The sequence below is a fragment of the Sus scrofa genome, chromosome 5, assembly GCF_054392235.1.
Source record: "Sus scrofa isolate SSC_HxYL_T2T_F1_AM1 chromosome 5, Sscrofa_HxYL_maternal_Yorkshire_Landrace_v2.0, whole genome shotgun sequence".
NCBI classification, from domain to species: Eukaryota; Metazoa; Chordata; class Mammalia; order Artiodactyla; family Suidae; genus Sus; species Sus scrofa.
Window position 1 is genome coordinate 73,423,333 of NC_139387.1, and position 22,173 is coordinate 73,445,505.

At 43.6% G+C, this 22,173-nt stretch overlaps 1 protein-coding gene across 8 annotated transcripts in view; it reads left to right on the forward strand.

Moving 5' to 3' along the window:
* Nucleotides 1–4,503: 4,503 nt before the first annotated feature.
* PARP11 (poly(ADP-ribose) polymerase family member 11) overlaps nt 4,504–22,173 on the forward strand; it is a 40,129-nt gene continuing 22,459 nt past the window's right edge. For 4 of the 8 annotated variants that reach the window (XR_014845484.1, XM_003126559.6, XM_085025169.1 and 1 more), the window contains exons 1-2: nt 4,504–4,702; nt 19,089–19,299. Coding sequence is in view for 3 of the 8 variants with exons in the window: in XM_003126559.6 (XP_003126607.3) it covers nt 19,243–19,299 (57 nt within the window). In the remaining 5 variants the exon portion in view is untranslated. Of the gene's footprint in view, nt 4,703–19,088; nt 19,300–19,613; nt 19,926–22,173 lie in introns of all 8 variants that reach the window. The other 4 variants (XM_005664071.4, XM_085025170.1, XR_014845485.1 and 1 more) reach the window with 2 other exon arrangements.

Sequence of the window (22,173 nt, forward strand, 5' to 3'; positions counted from 1 at the left end):
TCTAAAGCCTGCCCCTGCCCTCCCCACAAAGGATTTTCCTCTATTTTGTTCACTGATGTATCCTAAGAGGCTGGTGACAGTGTCTGGAACATGGTGGGTGCTTGCTTGATATTTGCTGAATGAAGAATTGAAGAGCAAGTCATATTAGATGATCTACGGTAGTTTTGTGACCTCTCTGGCTGTGACCCTTAGGAACAGGTGAAAGTCGCCAGGTCTGCAGTGACCTGAGAGCAGGGAGGACACCCTCCTACTGCCCTTTCCACCACTCAAGGCTTGTCTATACTGCTCTCTCTCCTAATTTAAAACATGATTTCTTATGGACGTGTTTTCCTGCTTCCTGCTTTTAACCTCAGAGCGGCTCACACTCTTTACTAAGTCATTTCTGTTGTCTCTTTCCAGATCATTCCTATTTCAACCTTTAAAAAAAAAAAAAAAAAAAAGGCAAACAAAAAAAACCCAAAACAATGTGATGACCAAAACCCTAAAGTGACATTCCTGGAAGGAAAGGCCCAGCCAGGAATGTCACAGCCCCAGAGCCTTTTCAGAATCCTCCATCCTCTAATTAGATGGCCACACATCTCAGCTGCTGCTTTGGACTGCTGCTGTGAGCTGCATGCTGATGGCCCTCACGGAGCCTCCACCACTTCCCCCGTCAGCAAAGACTAATCATCAGGAGTATTTTCAAGAGAGTCTTTCCATTTAGTGCCAGTGAATTATTTAGCACTTCATTTCCCCCCTACCCCTTCGGTTGACTCTAATTCCCTGTCATGTTTCCTAATTAGGAAGATTTACAGGATTCATTTTGATTTTTTGGGGAAAAAAAAAAATTCCTTCCCAGGGATGCTTATCTCGGCTTCCGCCAGTGTTTCCTCTGCTAATTTCACCTCTGAATTCCTGCTGGGGTTGTTCACGGTCAGACTCCCAGGGCAGGGTTGATTCGGGGTTGCCTCATTGTTGGCTCCTTTTCAGACTGAGGCTGGGTCTTTATATTCAGGGCCGATGGGCACAAATGCAGCTTTTTCTCCCTCGCTCCTGGACCCTCTTGCGGCCCCTCGTCTCTCCTTTGCGCCCCTTCTCCCCGTCTGTCTCCTTCCTCCCCTTTCTGTCAAATCCAGCCCATCTCTCACATGCCTTCCTTGCTCCCCTCCCCCAGCTCTGGCTCTCCACATGGCCCGATAAAAACAATTCTGAAATCACATTCAAATATTAGATAATACTCTTATCCTGCAACTCACCAGTTGCTTGGTGCTCTTTTCTCTCTGCGGTCTTAGGTGAGATTGCTTTTTTTTCCCCTCCCCCTATCGACCTTGCCATTCTCATCATCTACTTGTTTTCTCCATCGGATTAATTTCATTCTTCCCAGAGATAGGTCTCCTCTGCTCCCTCTTCCCCCTCGGGCATGTCCTCTCAGCTCTCCTGACATTCAGCCAGGTGGGAGGGAGGCTGCAGTCTTGGGATCCCTGGGCTGGGTTTAGCCTGGTTTAAGCATCTCCACCCAGAGCACACATGGCAAACCAGAAAGATATGGCAAAATGTTTTCTATCTGTCTGGCTTTTTCTGAGGAAACTAGTGACTGTGGTCAGGGGGCATAGTTTCTATGACTGTGGCACTTGGCCCGGAAGGATGATGCAGAGGGAGGCTGTCCCAGCGCCAGACAGGGTCACAGAGACTCATCTATTGAAAGGCTGAGCCCAAGGACTGAGCCCTCCTCAAAAAGTTATTGGAAAGTGCATGATGTTTTCTGGGAGACATTCTAGAGGGTCCTGGATCCGTTCCATTTCCTCAGCAAAGTAAGAGGTAGGTTATTGTCAGTCACAAGCCCAAACACCCAGGGGTCCAAAGAGGTCATTTAAACGAGATAAGAGATATTGGTCTGGTAACTCAGGTAAACCTGAGAGCCCACTCCCAGCCCCAAGGGTCAGTCTGACCAGTTGTTGGCGTAGGAGGATCATTTGACCAGTTGTTGGCATGGGGTAAGGGACTTTGGAGAGCCACATTATTTAATGTGACTTTTCCCTCTTTTAAAATGGTGGCCACTCATCAAAATTGTAAACCTATTCATGTGTGCTAAAGCTGGGTAAACTCTCAGTTTGTGACCCCAGGACTAAATGAATCTAAAGTCCCTTCCCACGCTTGCTCTCTAATGGTGGTCATAAATCCAGAAGAATAAGAAAAAAGACGATGACTAAAGGTGGCACAGCTATTTGCAATTTATGAAATGTGTTCTCTTCTTCTTCATTTGGGATACAGCAGTACATTTTAAAAACGCGTCCACCCACTACATATCCAAATTACCGGGTTCTCTCCACCTCGCTCTGTCCACCAGCTCAGGGAACCCCAAGGCTTCAAGGAAAGGAAGTATAGCTCCAACCCCACAAAAGGTAGGGAAACTGCCCCTAATCTTTCCAGCTAAACTCGCTTAGGAAAAATCCACTTTACCTTCAAGGAAGAGCTAAGTCCTAAATTATTTAAATTGCTACTATTCACTTTGCAAAACTTGTTAAAGACAGCTACCAAAACACCCAGTAACAATGGACCAGTTTCATTAACTGTAAATTTTATTCCTAAATAAAAGATTAACAAATGGAACCCAGCAGTTTATTCAAAGAATAACAAATATGGGACCGAGCAGGCTTTCTTTCAAGAAGATAAGGATGGGTTGAACATTAGAAAATCTATGAGAATAGTTCATTATATTAATGAGTCAGAATACAAAAGGAATATAGTGATAGAGCTTGGGATAGTTTAGGAATTTAACATCCTTTGACAATTAAAAGCTTATAGTAAAATAGAAATAGAAAGAAATCTCTTTAAAGATGATAGTGTGTTTGAAGACTACCTAGCACCGACTAAGAGCAAATTCTTGTCGTACCAAATGCCCATTTTCTTATCCAGTGTTTTTCAAATATTTTCTGAAGTTTTGGCCAATGCAATAGGAAGAGTGAAAAATGCATTACTGTGGGTAATGTGATTGTTAACAGAAATTCAGAGAGGTCAGCTGACAAGCTTTTAAAACTAAGAAGACCTTTTCAGTGTGGTAGGCTACAAGATAAATGCACATAGCATTCCATAGCTTGTATGAATGTTACACACATATGCATTTGAAATAATCCATTGTGATAGATATTTAAGTAGTTTTCAATTTTTTCACCATTCCAAAAAAGTAGCAATAAATATTCTTGTATAGACATTTTCTGTGCAGTTGTCCCATTTGCCTCCTTGACATTAGTTCCTAGAAATGGAAATTTGAAATTTTGTTTCATATTGCCAAACTACACTCAAGAATAGTGTATAAATTTACAATCACTAAATTTATTCTGGTAAATGGATCGAGATAGGGATCTTTACCTTTTTTTTTTCCACTTTACTTTTTGCCAAATGACTAACCAGTTGCTTATTGAATAATCCATCCTTTCCCCACTACTTTGAAATAGATTTATTATACTTTTTTGGCATGAAGGATATCTATATCACAGTAAGTGAAAAAATCAGGCTCTAAAAATGCAGGTATTCTTTGATCAAATAAAATTTTTTTTTTTTAATGTGTGGAGGTATAGAAAAGCTAAGAAGGATCTTAAACTAGCTCTTTTTAATTTCTCATGGGTAGATGGTACTTCTTTGCCTAGGAAATTCTTCCCCTCTTGTAGCTAGCTCTCTTTACTCAGATAAGTTCAATAGGAGGACAGCCAAGACGTTTTAGCTTGAAACTTGGGATGGGGGAACCGGGGGGGGGGGGGGGGGGGGGGGGAGGCAGCCCTCTGTGCTACCTAGGTAAGCATGCTCTCAAAGAACCCTGTACTTGCCATATTACCTATAAACCATCCTGTACCTTTTTGCTTGAATTCTTGTTTTTTTGTTTTGTTTGGGGGGTTATTTTTGGCCACAGAAGCAGCATGTGCAAGTTCCCGGGCCAGGGATGGAACCTGAGCCATAGTCATGACAACGCTGAACCCTTAACTGCTATGTCACCAGGGAACCCTTGCATCCTGTTATCTAAATTACTTCTTATTTTTTTTCCTCTAGACTCTAAGCTCCATGAGGACTGCATACGGGTCACTCTTGTTCATTCCAGAGCCTAGCACAGTATCTGGCAAATAATCTCCACTCATTGAGCTTTTACTGTATGCCAAATACTGTGCTAGCTTTCTCCAATGATTTCACAACACCCTATTATCGTCTCCTGCAGAGCACGAGCAAACAGATCGTGAAGCCTGTCCCACAGGCTACTCATTCCCAGACCTCTCTGCCTCTTACCGCTACACCCACTATACGGTGATCAAGAAATATCGAAGAATTACAGCCTGGGATGCTTGGGAATCACTTGGAGATGGCAGGCGGATTGCAGCCCTGGACTGTGGTTGGACTGAAGCCCTTTAGCTCCGCCCACAACCCCAGACCCTCGCAAGCCCCGCCCACTTCGCTCCAGGCCGGAAGGGAGCGGCAGGGGCGGGGTGAGCTTCCGGGGGCGGGGCGGGACCGGCCCCGGTTAGCAGGCTCTGGCCGGAAGTCGAGAGGTTAGGGGATCCGAAGACGCCGGCTTGTGACAGGGAGAGGGAGACGGAGGCCTGTGTGGAGGTTGCCCCTCCGTCCCTTCGCTCCCGGGGACCCTCAGGAAAAACCCAGCACCCCGGCCCCGTGGCCAGCCCCTTCCCCCAGGCTCTCTCCGCTCGATTTCGCCACCGTTATGTGGGAAGCGAATCCGGTGAGTAGCCGGGCGGGACTGGGCGGGCCGATGGGCGGGGTTGACGGGAGAGGGCGGGAGGGGTTCCCGGGAACTGCCCCCGCTACCCCGACGGCCGCGCCGGCCGGCTGTTGAATTCCCGGGCGAGAAGAACCCGGCCCTGGCGGCTCGGGCAGTGGAGACGGCCCGGTGGGTCCCCAGCGCCGTGCGGCTGCTCTGTCCCAGTGATTGATTTTGACTCGCTGCGGTTTCTCCGCCCTCGTCACTCCACCGTCTTTTTCAACTTTGCCTTTGAACCTGTTTCTCTTCCTTAGCCTCAGGTGTTCCCACCAGCTACCCCCCAAACCTCAATCTAAAGCGAGGGAACTAGCCCCTCTGGGCCCTGAGTGGGCCTCAGAGGAACCGCCAGGGCTGGCTCCTTTTCCCTCCTCGGGGGCTAGCCATTGAAAACTGAGGTGGGCCGAGTGTGAGTTCTAAGTCTCTAGATGGTGAGGTTCTTAGATTTTTTTTTTTCCACTGGACAGAACTGATGACCTGGAATGTTTCAACTGCAAGTCTTGTGTCTTCCTCCGGTATTTGCATTGTGCCTGCGCTTGTTTTTGTTTACCTTGCTTTTATACATTCATTTATTTCATATGCAGCCTGCAAAGAGTGGAATTCCTTTGCCAAGAGTATTCCATTAACCTGTTAGAGGTGAAATCGCCTAGTAAGAGGGCAAATGGACGCTATTTACGCCTTTGAATTCAGTGGAAAGATGGCAGAATCACATATCAGCAAATTGTTAGCTTTAACATGTGCCACTACCCCATGTACTGAGAAAACTTCCTAAATTTACTTGAATAACCTTGTTTTCTTATTTGCAGTAACTCATTTGATGTAATCAGCACTTCCCCCCCCCCCCATTCCTGGAATATATTTCCAGATAAATTGATTTATCAGTAAATTCTCTTCTGTTTTTAAGTTTTTATCCAGTAGAAACTAGTCTGTTGGTCTGGATTTTTTGGTTACATATGCTGGTTCCATCCCAGGCCACTGTGTAACAGTGGTGGTCACTAAGACTTTTTTTTTTTTGGTTCATACATATAATCCTCTAATATAAAGCCACATCAGAGGAAAGGAACTACTGGCGCTTGATTTTGGCAAAAATAATTTCAAATTGTGACAGTGTGCTCTCTGATTATATATTCAGTTTCACTATCAGTTTCATTAGTAAATTTCATTTTGTATTATTATATGTATGTATATGTGTGTATATGTGTTTGTGTGTGTATTCACTTTTTATTGGCAGTGCTTCTCTTTCTGATTTCTCCATAACAAGCCCTTTCATCATCCCAAGGACATGTCTTGCCCAGTGTCACATATCTTAAATACTTCACTAGAGTATAAGCTCCACGTGGGCAGGCATTTTTGTCTGTTTTGTTTACTACAGTGTCCTCAGACTCGGGAACAGAGCCTGGCATGTAGTAGGTGCTCAGTCAATATCCGTTGAATTAACAGAGGTGATTGCATCAGTACTAGAGAGAGGCTTTTGCTCCTGTTATTCAGTCCTCTCCTCCATCACCTTATGTCTGCATTGGCTGTTGGATCACTTGTGTGCTTGTAAGGATGATAAGAGCATTAATGAGTCTCTTGTATATTTGGTTTGTTATAGCAGTTATCTCATTTCTTTGGAGGGAATGCTGAGTTTTCTCTGCCATCCCCCTAATGATTTTGCTTGATTTCCATGGAGCAGGCTGTCTTTCTTTAGGGGTGAACCTTCCACCTACAATCCCACATTCTTCTTTGGCCCTTATTAAGCTCCTCTACTATGTCTTAATGCTATTGTGTCTTCTTTCTTACTGATACTGTTATTCTTCCTGTGAAGGTATGAATGCTGTCAATAAGGACAGTTTCTGTTTTTTTGAAACACAGTCGACATTCTGCACGTGAGCTTCCTCTTGTAATTTGTTAGTTTCTTTTAATAGAAGAGGCATCTGGATAATCTCTTCAGCCGTGCTGGTGGAATGAGAATTAATTTTAATGTTTCCCTAAGCCAAGCACAGTTGGGAAGATTAAAAAAAAAAAAAAAAAAAGCCCACCATGCATCCTAAAGATAAATACAGATGACTCTTGTATTACCCACCAATTGAAATGACTGTTGACCATTGCTTTCCGTTGAGTGATATGATAAATTCCGCTTTGAGGAGGAAGGCCATAGCGAACCTCATTAATGGAAGACTTCTGCCTAAGTTCTTCGTGTGTTTTTTTGGTAGCATCCATAACCTTGAGCTGCCACCTGTAATCTGCAAGTACACCTCCTATTGCACATATGGCTTCTGTTTGGTACTGTGTTCCAGTCACAAGTATTTTGAGGAAATACTCCTCTGACTTTGGCCCTGGTCATGCTCAGAAGCAGCTGCCTGCCCCTTCCATGTGAAAAGTTTCTGTGACATGGCTTGAATGTGGAAAGACACCGCTGCACTTGCAGCATTTCCTTAGGGGGAAAGACCCAGAACAAGATAACCAAGGAGCTATAAATAAACTTTATCTCAGGGCACCATTTCGTTTTATTTTTCAAGACAGTCATGAGGTTAGTGCTGACTCTCCCCAAGCCTTTCTCTGGCTAGGCACCTTGAGGTCAGCACAAGGTCCCCGCTGACAGACCAGACTGGCAGAGCAGTGGACACTCAGTTCCAGTGTGAACGCTGATGGTTCTCCACCCACCAGGGGAGGTAGCCCTGGACTAATGTCCCCAGTTTAGGGAGTTGGGGAGATTGGTAGGAAGGAGTTGGAGGGGATGCCATCACAGCCTTGACTCTGTACCCCGACGCTACCCTGCCTTCTTCTGTCTCTGCTGTTGTCTTAGCCCTCCTACTGGAATTAGGTGACGAAGATCGGTGTTACATAGGAGGGAGTTTCCACCTCTTTCTGAGGAGAGAAAAGGAAAAATGACAGACACACCTGTTAAGATAACGAGTCTTCTATGCCAGTGATAGAACCTTGATAGCGGTAAACTCTTCCACAACGTCTTTTCATGGATGATTAGAACAATCTAGTGAGTTAGGTGAGTGAGGAAGCAGGGAGTCTCCCAAGATCCTGTGGGTGGGAGGGCCACAGAGTTACAGCAGCACCTGTGCCCACGCTGCTTCTTCCTGCCACTCGGCCAGAGCAGTGGTCACTTTTGTCTATCAGTGCAGTGCTTTACACGCCGAGCCACCATTTTCTCTGTTATTTTATATTCACAACTCTTTCCAGACTCCCTGGGCACCACGATCCTCTCCTTTCTCTGTCCAGCTTCTTGAGAGAATGGTCTTCTACTTTCTGTCATTCTTACTCGTACCTCAGCTCCCCAGCCCCACCTCCGCCCCAGCTCCTGACTTGCTAGGAGACACCAAGGACTTGCCAGTCCCCACACACAGCAGCCGCCTGTACACCTTCCACCTCTTCTGTCTACAACATCAGCATCCTTAGAGGTGTTTCTCCAGCTCTCTCTTTTGGACCGTACTCCTTCGGGTTTCTTCTCCTTTCTAAGATTTATTCTGGAATCATAATTTTCATTTAGCTGCACTGCCTTCTCCCCCAGAAATGCTCCATCTGAACCTTTTTCTCCTCTCAGCCCATCATTTTTTGGTGAGCCCCCAGCTTCAGCTACCTCTCTAGTGACAATGCCTGCCCGATGTACGTCTTTAGTCCCAACCCCTTTTCTGAGCTGGGTGACGGACACCTGTACTGGCCCTCCCCTCCCATGGTGCAGAGTTTATCTGTCTAAACCCAACTCCATAAGTCCTTGAGTCATTATTTCACTCTGTCGGTCAGCGAATACTGAATAAGCATCTAGTACCTATAAAATACCATTCCACATGCTCGGGAGGGGATTGCAAGCTGAACCAAGTCAGATCCTGCCTCTCAAGGGCCTGGAGATATGGTTTAGCTGGTGATAGTATTACCAGAAGTATCTGGGGGACCAGGAAGGTTTATTGAAGAAAGTTACCCTTGAGCTAGGTATTGGAGCTACAGAAGTGGTCTTACAGGGAGGGCAGAGAAAGCAAAATGACCGAAGTCCAGGAGAGTGAGAGACAATGGCCAGTACAGCCTGGATGGAGGCGTTACATGGAGAAAGTGCTTGTCGGATGGTCAAGTCTCAGTAAGGGCATCTCAGAGACTGAGCATGCAGGGCTGCATGGGGGAAGGGGGGCGGGCAGCTGACATCTGCAGAGACCTCGTCCTGAGTAGGCAGTGTGTTTATAGACATAGCCTCGGGCTGGAAGAGGACGGAGGTGGGATGTGTTCCTGGCAGTGAAAGTTCTAGAGAAAATGGTGTCTGTGAAGATGTTCCTTGAATCAGCACACACACAGAGGGGTTCAGATCTGATGGTTTTATCTTCTTGGCGTTCTTCGTAATTGTTCTAGCACTGGGTTTAGCTGGGTTTAGGTCTGTTACATGCCTGTGTTTGGTGGCTGGGGACAGTTCTAAATAGAGAATGCCTGTACCGGGCCCTCCAGCACCTCGGTGAGGGTGGCATGAGTAAATTATTGTCCTCTTTTTTAGGGATGATGTGAGGCTCAAATTTCGGTGCCCTTTCTGAACAAGGACTCAGCCAGATTTAAACCCAGAACTTTCAGGCTCCAGATCATAAACCCTTTCTAGTCTAACTCAGGATATAGGATTTAAAGTGAATAGGGCAGTTTCCTAGTGGCTCAGTGGGTTAAGGATCCACCATTGTCACTGCTGTGGTACAGGTGAGATCCCTGGCTTGGGAACTTCCACATGCCACAGGTGCTGTCAAAAGAAATTAAAAAAAAAAAAAATTGAGTAGGAAAGAACATGTGGGGAGAGTCCCAGGGGCTCAGAGCCAAGGGAAGGCTTCCTGAGCTGCAAAAACTGTGATGTTTTTGTGACACCAACTGCCATGTGTTTAAAACTTTTCTGGTGGTACAGCCCATGAGCCAGAGAGCAGTCATGTGGCCTTACCGGAGTTGACACAGCAGAAATGGCACAAGGCATCAGGGGAAAACACAGAGTTTGGGACACAGGCTGGAGATGTGTGGTTGTGGTAGGGGTCTGAAGGGATGGGGTGAGATGGCCTGATGCTCCAGCAGGATGCTGAGGTCTCTGGCTCATGCAGCTCCCCCTCTAGGAGTTAGATCTGCTCTGGAAATATCGTTGACGGCACTCATTTATTTAGCTGCTACCGTCAGTTCTCAGTCCCAGGATGTACAGCAGTGAGCAGAACAGAGTTGGCCCCAGCCCTCATGGGTTTGCAGTCTGTTGCAAGGAGGCAGACATTAAGCCAATAACGCAATAACATTGAGCTCCAGTTGTCGTAGAAGCTCTGAAAGAAAGAGTCCACTGAAGTGCATACCAGGAGGAGCTAGTGCCGGACCAGGTGCTCAGGTCAGGCCACCCTGTGAAAGTTACCTTTACAGAGATCTGAAGGATTGAGCAAGAGTTGGCCAGGTAAAGGTTGGTGGGAGGTGGGGAGGGCTGTTCAGACAGCAGAAATAGCATGAGCAAAGGCCCTGAGGCAGAAAGGAGCTTGCGAGAGAAGCTGTGTGTGGCTGGAACGCCGTGAACCAGGAGTCAGGCCAGTAGTTCGGGCATGTGTGGCTTCATGGCACATGTTTAGGATGTGAACTTTATCCTTGGAGCAGTGTGGGGCCGTTGAAGGGTTTTATGGAGGAAGTGACATGAACACGTTTGTGTTTTTGAAAAGATCATTCTGGCTGTTGTGTGGAAAATGAGCTATGTATTGGAGTGCGAGAGGTGAGTGGCCTCCCGAAGATAGCCACATCCTAGTCGCCAGAAACTGTGAAGGTTACAGAGCAAAGGAGAGTTAAGGTTGCTGATGAGCTGGCTAGTGATGGGGAGATTATCTTGGATCGTCCAGGTGGACCCAGTGCAATCACAAGGGTCCGTAAAAGTAGAAGATGGAGACAGAAGTCAGACGGAGATGTGGCCTTGGAAGAATAGTCACAGAGGGTCAGTGTGGCTGGCTTTGGAGAAGAAGTAAGGGGGCTGCCAAGCAAGGAAAGTGGGGGGGCTTCTAGAAGCTGGAAAAGCCAAGGGAATAGATCCCCCTTGACAGCCTCTGGGCAGGAGTCAAGCTCACCTTAATTTTAGCCCAGTGAGTCCCATGTCAGACTGCAGCAAACCTGTAAGATAAGAAATTGTGTTGTTTCAGGCCACTAAGGTTGTGCTGATTTGTTCCAGCAGCAATTGAAAACATATACGGGGGACCGAAGAAAGGCTGCTGAAAGACACTTGGGAAGCTACAGGGTAGTCCAGGGTGGAGGTGAAGGTGATTTGGACTCAGCGGGGGAAGAGAGAAGAGGGGCCCACCCAGGCTGCACTTTGAATGATGCAGGTGGGTTTCCAGGAAGAAGGAGCAGTTTTCACTGAGGTGGGGAAATTGGGAGAAGGGGAGATGTGCAAGGGACCAGGAGCTTGGTTTGGGGACTGTGATAGGTTTAATGGTGCCTCTAAGGTTGAAGGCGCAGTTGGATAAATGAGTTGAGCTCGGAGGAGAAGGCTGGACTGGAAATTTTGACCTCAGCCTGTATAGATAGATGGTCTGAAAATCATGGGAGGAAGTGGGATCCCTCAGATAGTGTTTCTCAGATTTTCAGCACCCATGCAGATCACCAAATTTAAACAATAAAGCAGTATTTTAACATCAAATAATGCCTTTATTGTTAAAAGGATGGTATTTTTGCAGCCTCTTACAAAGTTTCTAACTTGATAGTTTGAGATGTAGGTTACACCCTGGCACTTTTAGTATTTACCCCATATTTCTATTAAATTAGGAAATCCCAAGCTGTTATTATACCTTTTCAAGGTTTGCATGTAGTGTTTGCTGGCCGTGTCAGATGCTTTGAAACACCGAGATAAAACACAGACTTGAGAAATTTTAGGAAGACCATTCCTAGCATTCCTAGTGCCCTGTCAGTTGCCAGATTCACACACTTATAATATTAAGTAACTGTAGGAGCAGATGTTTCAACCAGCCTGAATGTTTGAAAGATGGGAGCATGTGGATTCTTTGACTACTTCAGTCTCTGGAAAGTATCTGTTCATGTTTTCTGTGTTCTTTATATATGATAATAATAAAGCCAGTCTCACTCTCTGCTAAGTAAAGAAAACCATCAGGTTCTGAGAAGGAATCACAGCCTAGTAATTGAACCGCTTGAGAAATCTGGCATCTTATTCTCAGCATTAACATGTGCAGTATTTTGAAGCAGTGGGTTCAGGTTATTTGAGATGCTGATTGTATTTTAGCCATCACTTCTGGAAATCAAGAATGACTGTTGGTATTATCAGCGTCATGAAGAAATGTTTTTATCTCACACCTCCTTTCAGGAAGTCTTGTCAGTACTTTTGTCCTTGGCAGCCAGGGAACTTGGGTGGGAAAAGTAATCTTGCAAACAAGCACTGTTTCTGTCCTCAGCATCCGAGAACGTGTACTCAGAGTCGTCGAGATTTGCTGGTGTCCCATCTTCACTATCTCCTTCAATGCTCAGTTACAGTCAGGGCGCGTACTCTTGCCTTCTAACTGCCCTGTATGTTGAAAACATCTCTTTGCAAACCAGCAGCACCTCTCCTTGCTGTTTGTATAGCTCGTGCTCTGTCAGTTTTGAATGGATTGCACCTCTTTCAAACTACATCACAGCTCACAGAAGTACCGTTGCCTAAGTGAAAACCCACTCCCTTTGTACTCTGAGCCTCAGCCAATAAGCAGAGACGTTGAGTATTTCTACCCTATTACATACTATATATACTGTAAGAACGGATTCCTGTTTTCTCACAAGTAGTTTGTTCACTTTTAAAAGCTAAATAAATGTTGAAACACCCAAGTGATAATAACTGCTCTTTTATACCACATGTCATTGATAAGATATGACTTCCAACAGAGTCGTTTAATAAAGAAATTTTATCAATAGCTTGTTTTTTTTTTTTTTTGGTCATAGTAATTAAATTGGGCATTAAATTTGGATCAACAGCTTCTTAGCAATGTCAAGATATTTTCCTGTTTTAGCTGCGTAACGCCTCTTTAGTCTTAGTCTCTTATCTTTCCTTATCAAAACAAATTGATTTGAGGCTTGAGGCTTTGTTTGAAAATTATGGAAAGTTTACTTGGTTTTATACCGTCATATTTGCTGAACACTAGCTGACATGAACTGATTAATGCAGACTGAGCATAATGAGATATTAAAGTGAGTAGGTAACTTTAAAATCAAAGGATTTGTGCAAAAATCATGACTAATCTTATGTTTCAACTTTGCAAACTATATGTGAACAAATTTCTTTCATTACTTTTTTATCTGAAAATGCCTTTGAACTACTTCCTAATTCTTGAGGACCATGTTTTTAAGATGCTGAGCAAGACAGAAAGGGGCTAAGATTGAGCCCTAGGAACCCTTGAGATTATAGGTTGGATAGAAGTAAAGTTGCAAATGATTGAGAGTTTGTGGCCAAAAAACCTAAGATGATCTGGAGAGTGTGATTTCATGGAACCAAGAAAAGAGTAATTCAGGACAATGGGTAAACTGAAATGTTACTGAAAAGTCAAATATGATAAGGACTGATACCATAGGATTTAGTAGTGTGAAGCTCACTGGAGATCCTAGCAAGTGCATATGTTCGTGTGTATGTGTGTGTGTGTGTTGGGAGATGTTGGACCAGAAACTAGAGAAGATAAATGTGAGTTTAAGATTGCATGAAAAGTGAAGAAATAAACAGTGTGTGTAGACACAGAGTTATAGTTAATAAACCACCAAAGGAGATAAAGTGAAATCATAAAGATACTTAACTCGAAAGAAGATAGAAAAAGATGAAAAGAGGAACAAAGGACAGATGGGATAAATAAAAAGCAAATATCAAAATGATAAACTCTTAAACTTAACCATATGAACAGTCATACCAAAATAAGTGCTCTAAACACCGCAGGGCAGATTGTCAGTTTGGATTAAAAAGCAAGACCCAATTATAAGTTGCCTACAAGAAACACACATTGAATATAAAGACACAGATAGGATGAGACTAAGTGGAAAGGGATACATAGTGCTAGCACTGGTTGAGAAAGTTTGAGTGGTATGTTAATATTAGACAAAGTAGGTTGCAGAGATGATGATATTATTAGCAATAAAGAATGGCGTTTCTTGGAGTTCCTGTTGTGGTTCAGTAGTAATGAACCCGACTAGTACCCATAAGGACGTGGGTTCAATCCCTGGCCCTATTCAGTGTGTTAAGTATCTGGTGTTGCTGTGGTTGTGGTGTAGGCTGGCAGCTGCAGCTCTTATTCAACATTTATATCCCTAATAATAGAGCTTTAAGATACATGAAGCTGGAGTTCCTGCAGTGGCACATCAGGGTAAAGATCTGGTGTTGTCTCTGTGGCAGTGTGGGTTCGAGTTCCCAGACCAGCACAGTGGGTTAGAAATCCAGCATTGCCACAGTTGTGGCATAGGTCACAGCTGCAGCTTGGATTTATCCCTGGCCTGGAACTTCCATATGGTGGGGGTGCAGCTGAAAAAGAAAAAAGAAAAAAAAAAAAAAAGAAAAGAAAAGATACCTGAAACAAATAACAGAATTATAAGGAGAAATAGACAGATCTCATTATAGTTGGAGATTTTATTACTCCTCTCTCAATAATTGATAGAGTAAGTAGATAGAAATGATGAAGGATATAGAAGACTTGAACATTATCAACAAACTTGAGCTAATTGATATTTATAGGCCATTATATCCAACAGCAGCTGAATATACCTTTTTTTTCAACTACACAGAGAGCATTTAATAAGTTAGACCATATTCTGAGCCACAAAAGAAGTCCCAAAACTTTTAAAATAATTCAGGTCATATAAAGTATGCAATCTGATTATAATTAAATTAGAATTCAATAAGACAAAGATCTGTAAAACCCTCAAGTACTGGTAGTAAATAACACACTCTAAAATAACCCATTGGTTAAAGAAATAAAAAGAGAATATAGAAAGTATGAAAACAGCGTATCAAATTTGTGGCATGTTGCTCAAACAGTACTTAGAGGGAAATTTATAGCTATACTGATGCTTAAATCAAAAAAGAAGAAATGTCACATAATTGACCACAGCTTCCTCCTTAAGAAACAAGAAAAACAAGAGCAAAACTCAAGCAGGAGCAAAGAAACGAAAGTTTAGAGTGAGAATCTAAAGTGGAAACAACAGAGAAAATGAAACCAAAAGAAAAAAGAGAGAATACACATTACCAGTTTGAGGATGAGAAAGATAACATCACTACATGTTCTACAAACATTAAAGAATAATAAGGGAATGTTATTAACAACTTAATGTCAATCAGTGTGACAACTGAGATGAAATGGGCACATTCTGTCTTAAGACACAACCCACCCAAGTTCCCTCAAGAAGACATAAGTAATGTCAATAGCCCAATATCTACCAAATAATTTAAATTTGTAGAAAAGCTTACCCACAAAGAAAACTCTAGGCCCAATGGTTTCACTGGTGAGTGCTAACAAACATTAAGAAAGAAACTACTGATTCTGCACAAACTTTCAGAAAATTGTAGAGAAGGTAATACTTCACAGCTCCTTCTAGGAAACTGCAATGACTGTGACACCAAGACCAGTCAAAGACACAAGACAGTTACACACCCCTAATGGACATAGATGCAAAAATGCTAAAGGGAAATTTATATTTATATTCCCTAACAATATATAGGATGGTTAATGCATCATTACCAAATGGTGTTTATCCCCAAAATGCAAGGTTGTTCAACATTAGTTTGAACAGCAATCAGTATAACTCATGATATAAACAAGCTAAAATGAAAAACCATATGATTATTTCAACGCATGCAGAAAAAGTGTTGGACAAAATCTAGTGTCTATGCCTGATACAGACTCACTGTAACCTGGGACTGAAAGAGAACTTAACCCGATAAGGGTTGTGCAGGAAAGGGTTAACACAGCCGGCCTGGGTTACTCAAACCCTGCATATTCTAAGAAAGGCCTGTTTCCATGTCTGTCCTTTGCCTAGATTCAGAGAACTGAACTCTTGGAGTGGTTTCTCCAATGAGTGTATTTGCATACCCTAGATCTTCAGTCATGCTCTAGCAGTTTCTCCAGATAATTTATACTAGCAGTGGGGTTTATGGTGAGTTCCTGCCAACTGACCTCATTCACACAGGTGCTGTATGCTTACATGACCAGCTCCCAATAAAAACCCTGGATAACTAGGCTGAAGTGAGCATCCCTGATTGACAACATTTTGCACTTGTCACACATGGTTGCTGGGAGAATTAAGTGTGTCCTATGTTACTCCACTGGGATGACACTTGGAAGCTTGCACATGGTTTCCTCTGGACTTCACCACATCTGCTTTCCCCCCTGTGTTCATTTCACTCTGTATATTTTACTGTAATAAACTAACCATGAGTAGACCAATTTTTGAGTCCTGTGAGTTCTTCTCTTGTAAGCCAGAGGGTGGTCTTGGGGACCCTGACACAAGGGGCATACGCAAAATACCTGTAAATAATATAAAACTTAGTAATAAAAGACTGAATGCTTTCCCGCTAAGAACAGGAACAAGGAAATAATGCCTGTTCTTTATTCAGCATTGTACTAGAGATTATGACCAGTGCTATAAGGCAAGAAAAAGATAGCATGAAAAAGAAATAACATATCTATATGCTAGAAGAAAGAAGGAGGAGTTCTCTTGTAGCATGGTGGGTTAAGGAGCCAGCATTGTCACTGTGGTGGCTTGGGTTGCTGCTGTGGTGCGGCTTTGATCCATAGCCTAGGAAATTACACATGCTATGGGTATGGCCCCCCAAAATAAAGAAGTGAATCTCTCTCTCTCTCTCTCTCTCTCTCTCTCTCTCTCTCTCTATATATATATATATATATATATATATATATATATATATATATATAAAACACATACATATATATATATATGTATATATCACATAATGCCTATATAGTAAATCTGATGGAATGTCCAGAAATCTCCTAGAACTAATAAGTGAGTTTAGTAAAATTGCTGGATACAGGGGCCATATCCAAAAATCAGTATCTTTCTATATACTAGCCACATTCAGCCAGAAACTGAAATGTCCAATGTAATTCCATTTACAATAGTATCAAAAATACAAAAAACTTAGTAATGAATCTTGCATAAATGATATGCAGGATCTATACACTGAAAATTGTAAAACATTACTAAAAGCAGTTAAATAAGACCTAGCTATATCAAGGATATACCTCATCTGTGGGTTAGAATACTCAATATTGTTAAGAGGCCAGTTCTTCCAGGTAGGTCACTATTCAATCAAAGTGGGAAGAGCCTAGACTAGTCAAAGCAGCTTTGAAAAAGGACAAATTTGTATGGCTAACACCACCTGACTTAAAGATTCAGTATGAAACTACAGTACTCAAAACAGTGTAGCATTCAAAATAGAGAAAATGATTATTAGAACAGACTAGAGGGTCCAGAAGTAGGCCCAAGAACCTACAGAAAACTCATTTTTTAAATAAAAGTTAGACCCCATGAAGAAAGTTCAGTTGTTCAGGCAGTGATTGGTCAGGTTATAATTAAGCCCTTCGAGCTACTCAAGCTTCCATCCTGTGTGGATGGGTCTGTGTGCAGCCCTGGCAGTGTTGTCACGCCTGCCCCATGACCTGCTCTGACCGCTATACACAGCCTTCTTGACACTCACGATTGGCTGTAATCCCAGGAGGCTCTTCTTGGCTGTCCCCGGTTCTCTGTATGAAATTTCTGCCTGCTCAGCCATTCTGCTGGTTTCATAGCTTCAGGCCTCTCCTGAGTTGTTTTCCATCAAAGATTTCCACTTTTTTCAGTGATGCTCTTGGGTGTGAGGTTCTCTCCTCTCCGTCCCACATAGGGTCAGCCCCCTCAGGCAGAGATGTGGATCTTTTTGTCCTGATGGTGAGCCCTTACCCTGCAGTAGGACCCCTTTGGCCCTGCCCCTGGAGCTGGAGGTGGGAGCCCACTCTTCCCAGGGGGACAACCCATGCCATGTGGGTGCTGGGTGGGAGGGGTGGTAGCAGCCCCTGGTCCTCTTGACTTACTTCTCCTGCCATGAAGCCTCTACCTTGGGAGCCCTTCTCTACCTGGGTGGAATCCATTAGGGCCCAGTATTCATAGCCAGCTGGGCTTGAACTGGAGCTTCCACCAAATGAGTGGGGATGGGGTAGAGGAAAGGAGATCGTGCCTCTGTGTTGCCTGCCCAGAACAGACCTGCCCCTCTGGGCAGCCTGCCCCTTCCAGAGTGAAATAGACCACACCGGGAGCTGGAGAAGGGAGCCCCTGTCTTCTTGTTTTTTTTTTTGTTTGTTTGTTTTTTTGCTATTTTTTGGGCCGCTCCCGCGGCATATGGAGGTTCCCAGGCTAGGGGTCCAATCGGAGCTGTAGCCACCGGCCTATGCCAGAGCCACAGCAATGCAGGATCCGAGCCACGTCTGCAACCTACAGCACAGCTCACGGCAACGCCGGATCATTAACCCAATGAGCAAGGGCAGGGACTGAACCCGCAACCTCATGGTTCCTAGTCGGATTCGTTAACCACTGCACCACGACGGGAACTCCCCCTGTCTTCTTGTTCGCACATACCTGGGGAGAGCTTCTGCAGCACAGAGCAGGCAGAGTCAGGGTGATGGAGCCGATCTTGGCTCAAATGCCAGACTCTGCTCTGTTCTGAGATTCTGTAGATTTTCTTGAATATTTCACCATTTGCAGTATGTACTTCAGACAGTTTCCAGAGACCCTAAAGATCATTGCTGTTGTTTTAAATAATGTTAACCAGTTAAAATGCAGTTTTGCTGGGGAGAGGGTCCTCTGGACTCCTTACTCTTACAGTTCCACCCTGTTTTTTGGGTTTGTTTTTTGTTTTTTTTGGCCATGCTCACGCCATGTGTTAATTCCCAGGCCAGGGATCAAACCCACACCACAGCAGCAACCCAAGGCGCTTCAGTGACAGTGCCAGATCCTTAACCTGCTGCACCGCAAGCAAACTCCAGTTCCACCCTGTCTTTAAGCTTTTTGATACCCAGTTTGGGACCTATTTCTCCTAAGAGGCAAGGAAGTTTTCATTACCGATTATGATTTCCTCAAGGTGTTATATTAACAAAATATACTTTATTTATTTAAAATAAACATATCAGAAAGGTTTTAATCAACCTGGAAATGGGCATTATTTTTCTCCCAAAGACCAGGTTTGACTTTAAACTAATTTTCCCCCTGGCCTTTCAACTTAATGGTCCAGATCCATTGCTCCCAGGCTCCATAAATATTCCTGTTGGAATGGCTGGCGTGGTAGACAGTTCCACCAGCAGACCCATGGCACTTGAGGATTTACAAAATGCTTTTCCTCTTTACACTTGCTTTTTTTTTTTTTTTTTCCTTCCTACAGCCTGATGTGCAGGAAGTATCATTGTTTGCCAATTAAAAGCCGGAAACTCAAGGCAGAATGTGGCGTTGTGGCAGATCTGATTCATTCTGCTAACATTTATCCACGGCCTCCTCCCCGATGAACCATTTGCATGTGCGCCTTTTCTCGTCTGTAAATGTATCCTAACCTCGATCCATTACTACTGTGGTTACAGGATTTTAAAGTTATTCAGGTAAGCTTGACTTAACTCTTTGAGTCTAGTTATACAGAAGAGCCATTCCTTTAGAGGCCAGACTTGTAGAAAACTGCAAGAGTCTTACCAACGGAGTCTTTAGAAAGAAAGCCGTAGCATCCATGAAGCAGAGCAGTCACATCGGGCTTTGGCTGCAGAGGACCAAAGGAGCCCCTGTCCGTCTATGAAAGGGAGGCAGGGGGCTGGCAGCTTAGGAAGAGCTGACACTCCAGAGGCCTCGGCTGTTTCTTAAGTCTTCTTGGAACTGCCAGTTCCATGATGCTAGACAAATGATTGTATTTTGTCTCCTTCAGGTTTTTTTCCCCAACGTTAATTGGAAAATAATGACTTCTGTGCCTTGGGTTGTGGAGGCCAAAAATTTGTGGAAATCGACAGAGAATTTTATAAAATGAGATCCCTGCCGGTAGTGCTGCCCTCTCTAAATAGGGATGAATAGGAGATGAGTCCGTTCTGGCCTCCCATCCCATACCCCAGAGCTGCTTATGACAGGACTCTCTGAACGGACTTTGGTGAAACACTTCCACTTGTAACCTGGCTTACAGCGTGGTCTTGGGAACCAGTGTGACATGGCAAAGCATACGTGTTTCATGTCGGCTGTGTGAAGGGTGCGTTTCTATTTCCATTCCCCTTTCTCCTAGATGGAACTCTTAAGCTGAATATTTATCTTAATTTTCTTGAAACTCATCCTTCCAAATTTTTCTGCTTCTTTTTTTTTTTTTTTTTTTTCTTGAAGAAAAACAAAATTTAGGTCACTCTTGCTTTCTTGGTCACTCACAATAAAATGGGCAAATTAGGAGTTCCCGTCATGGCTCAGTGGTTAACGGATCCGACTAGGAACCATGAGGTTGCGGGTTTGATCTCTGGCCTTGCTCAGTGGGCTGAGGATCTGGCATTGCTGTGAGCTATGGTATAGGCCGGCGGCTACAGCTCTGATTAGACCCCTAGCCTGGGAACCTCCATGTGCTGTGGGAGCGGCCCTAGAAAAGGCAAAAAGACAAAAAAAAAAAAAAAAAAAAAAAAAAAAGGCAAATTATGTGAACAATAAGTAATAGAAGGAAGAGCAGGGATTATGACTAGTTACCCTGCATAACTGGTCTTAGTTTAAGTCACTGATTTTATTATTTGGTTAAATCGCAGCTCGGGCTCTGAGAGTGTACTGGTTTTCATTTCTTTCTTTTCTTCTTTTTCAGCTGTACCTATGGCATACAGAAGTTCCCGGGCTAGGGCTAGGGGTTGAGTCGGGGCTGCAGCTGCCAGCCTACACCACAGCCACAGCAATGCAGGATCCTTAACCCACTGAGCAAGGCCAGGGATTGAACGTGCATCCTCATGGACACTATGTTGAGTTTTTAACCCAATAAGCCACAGCAAGAACTCCTGGTTTTCATTTGTTAGCAGCCAGTTCACTTTAAAACATGAAGGAAAAATCCAAAACATAATCACAAAGCATTTCTCAGAGAGAGTATCCAAACCTGAATAAAAACTAACAAGCCCCCTTCCCTGAGCTCGGGTACTGTGCTTGGTAGTCCCCTGCAGTACCAAGCATGATCTCTAACAGCAGCCCCCGGAGGAGCCTTTCATCCCTGACTTAAGGAGAGGACATTGTGGCCTAGACAAGGCTGTGGAAGCTTATCCCAGGAGACACTACTCTGCACACTTTCAGTAATGACATTTAAAACAAGCATTCTCCAGATGAACCAGGTAGTATGTATTCTTTGTAAAAAAAGGTCATAGATGTAGGAAATAAAATTTTTGACAAATCACCAGTAATCTATATATTTGTATATGTGTAGATTAAACATACACACACACACACACACACACACGCGCGCGTGCTCGCACACACAGGAATCTAAAAGCTGTACAGTAAGGGCGTAGTATTGATTTTGATTGACTCTGGAGGAGGAAGGTGAGAAGGTACCAGGAATGGAAGCAATGGTCTAAAAAGTCTTCACAAATATTCTGGGTTTTTTTTTTTTTTCCAAGGAGACTATTATAATATATTAGTTGTACAAATTTATATAAACCTATAAAGAATGAGGATAAAAAGCTAAATTGCAGATAAAATTTCACCTTCTTTGACGAACCTCTTTGCACCTTTTCTAGTGACTTCCTCTTCATCACAATCTCCACCCAAGAATGTTTACAACTTTTCAAAAATAACGTACACTCGACACAGACAAGATTATAAAGTTGTTGTTAAGGGGGTATTAGGCAGTATTCCAAGGGGCTTAAGTGCACAGACCCTGGATCCAGACTGCCTGGGTTTGAATCCTGGCTTGCTCATTGTCTGACTTCTCTGTGTCCCAGTTTCTTCATTTATAAACCTGGGATATTAGTAGGCCCTATCATACAGTGTTGTTGTGAGGCTTAGGTAACTGATCAGTTGTACAAGACTGAGCAGAGCACTTGGCAGATAATAAGAGCTGTAAGAATTACTATTGTTATCCTAACATTGAGGAAATAACTTCCAAATGTTTCTGTATCGGATGGATACAGACCTTTGCTGTGTGTATGTACAAATATATACATATACATATACAGTCACAGACACAGACACAAACATGAATAAATATAGACGTATTTTTCATTGAAATCGGATCATACTATTTTTATTTATTGTAACCTTCTTTGTACTCAGCACTATATATTATAAACATCTTTCCATGCCACTAAATGAAATAATGAACATTTAAACAAAAATCAGGGAGTTCCCTTTGTGGCTTAGTGGAAACGAATCTGACTAGCATCCATGAGGACACAGGTTCGATCCCTGGCCTTGCTCAGTGGGTTAAAGATCCTTCGTTGCCATGAGCTGTGGTGAAAGTGGTAGACGTGGCTAGGATCCAGCAT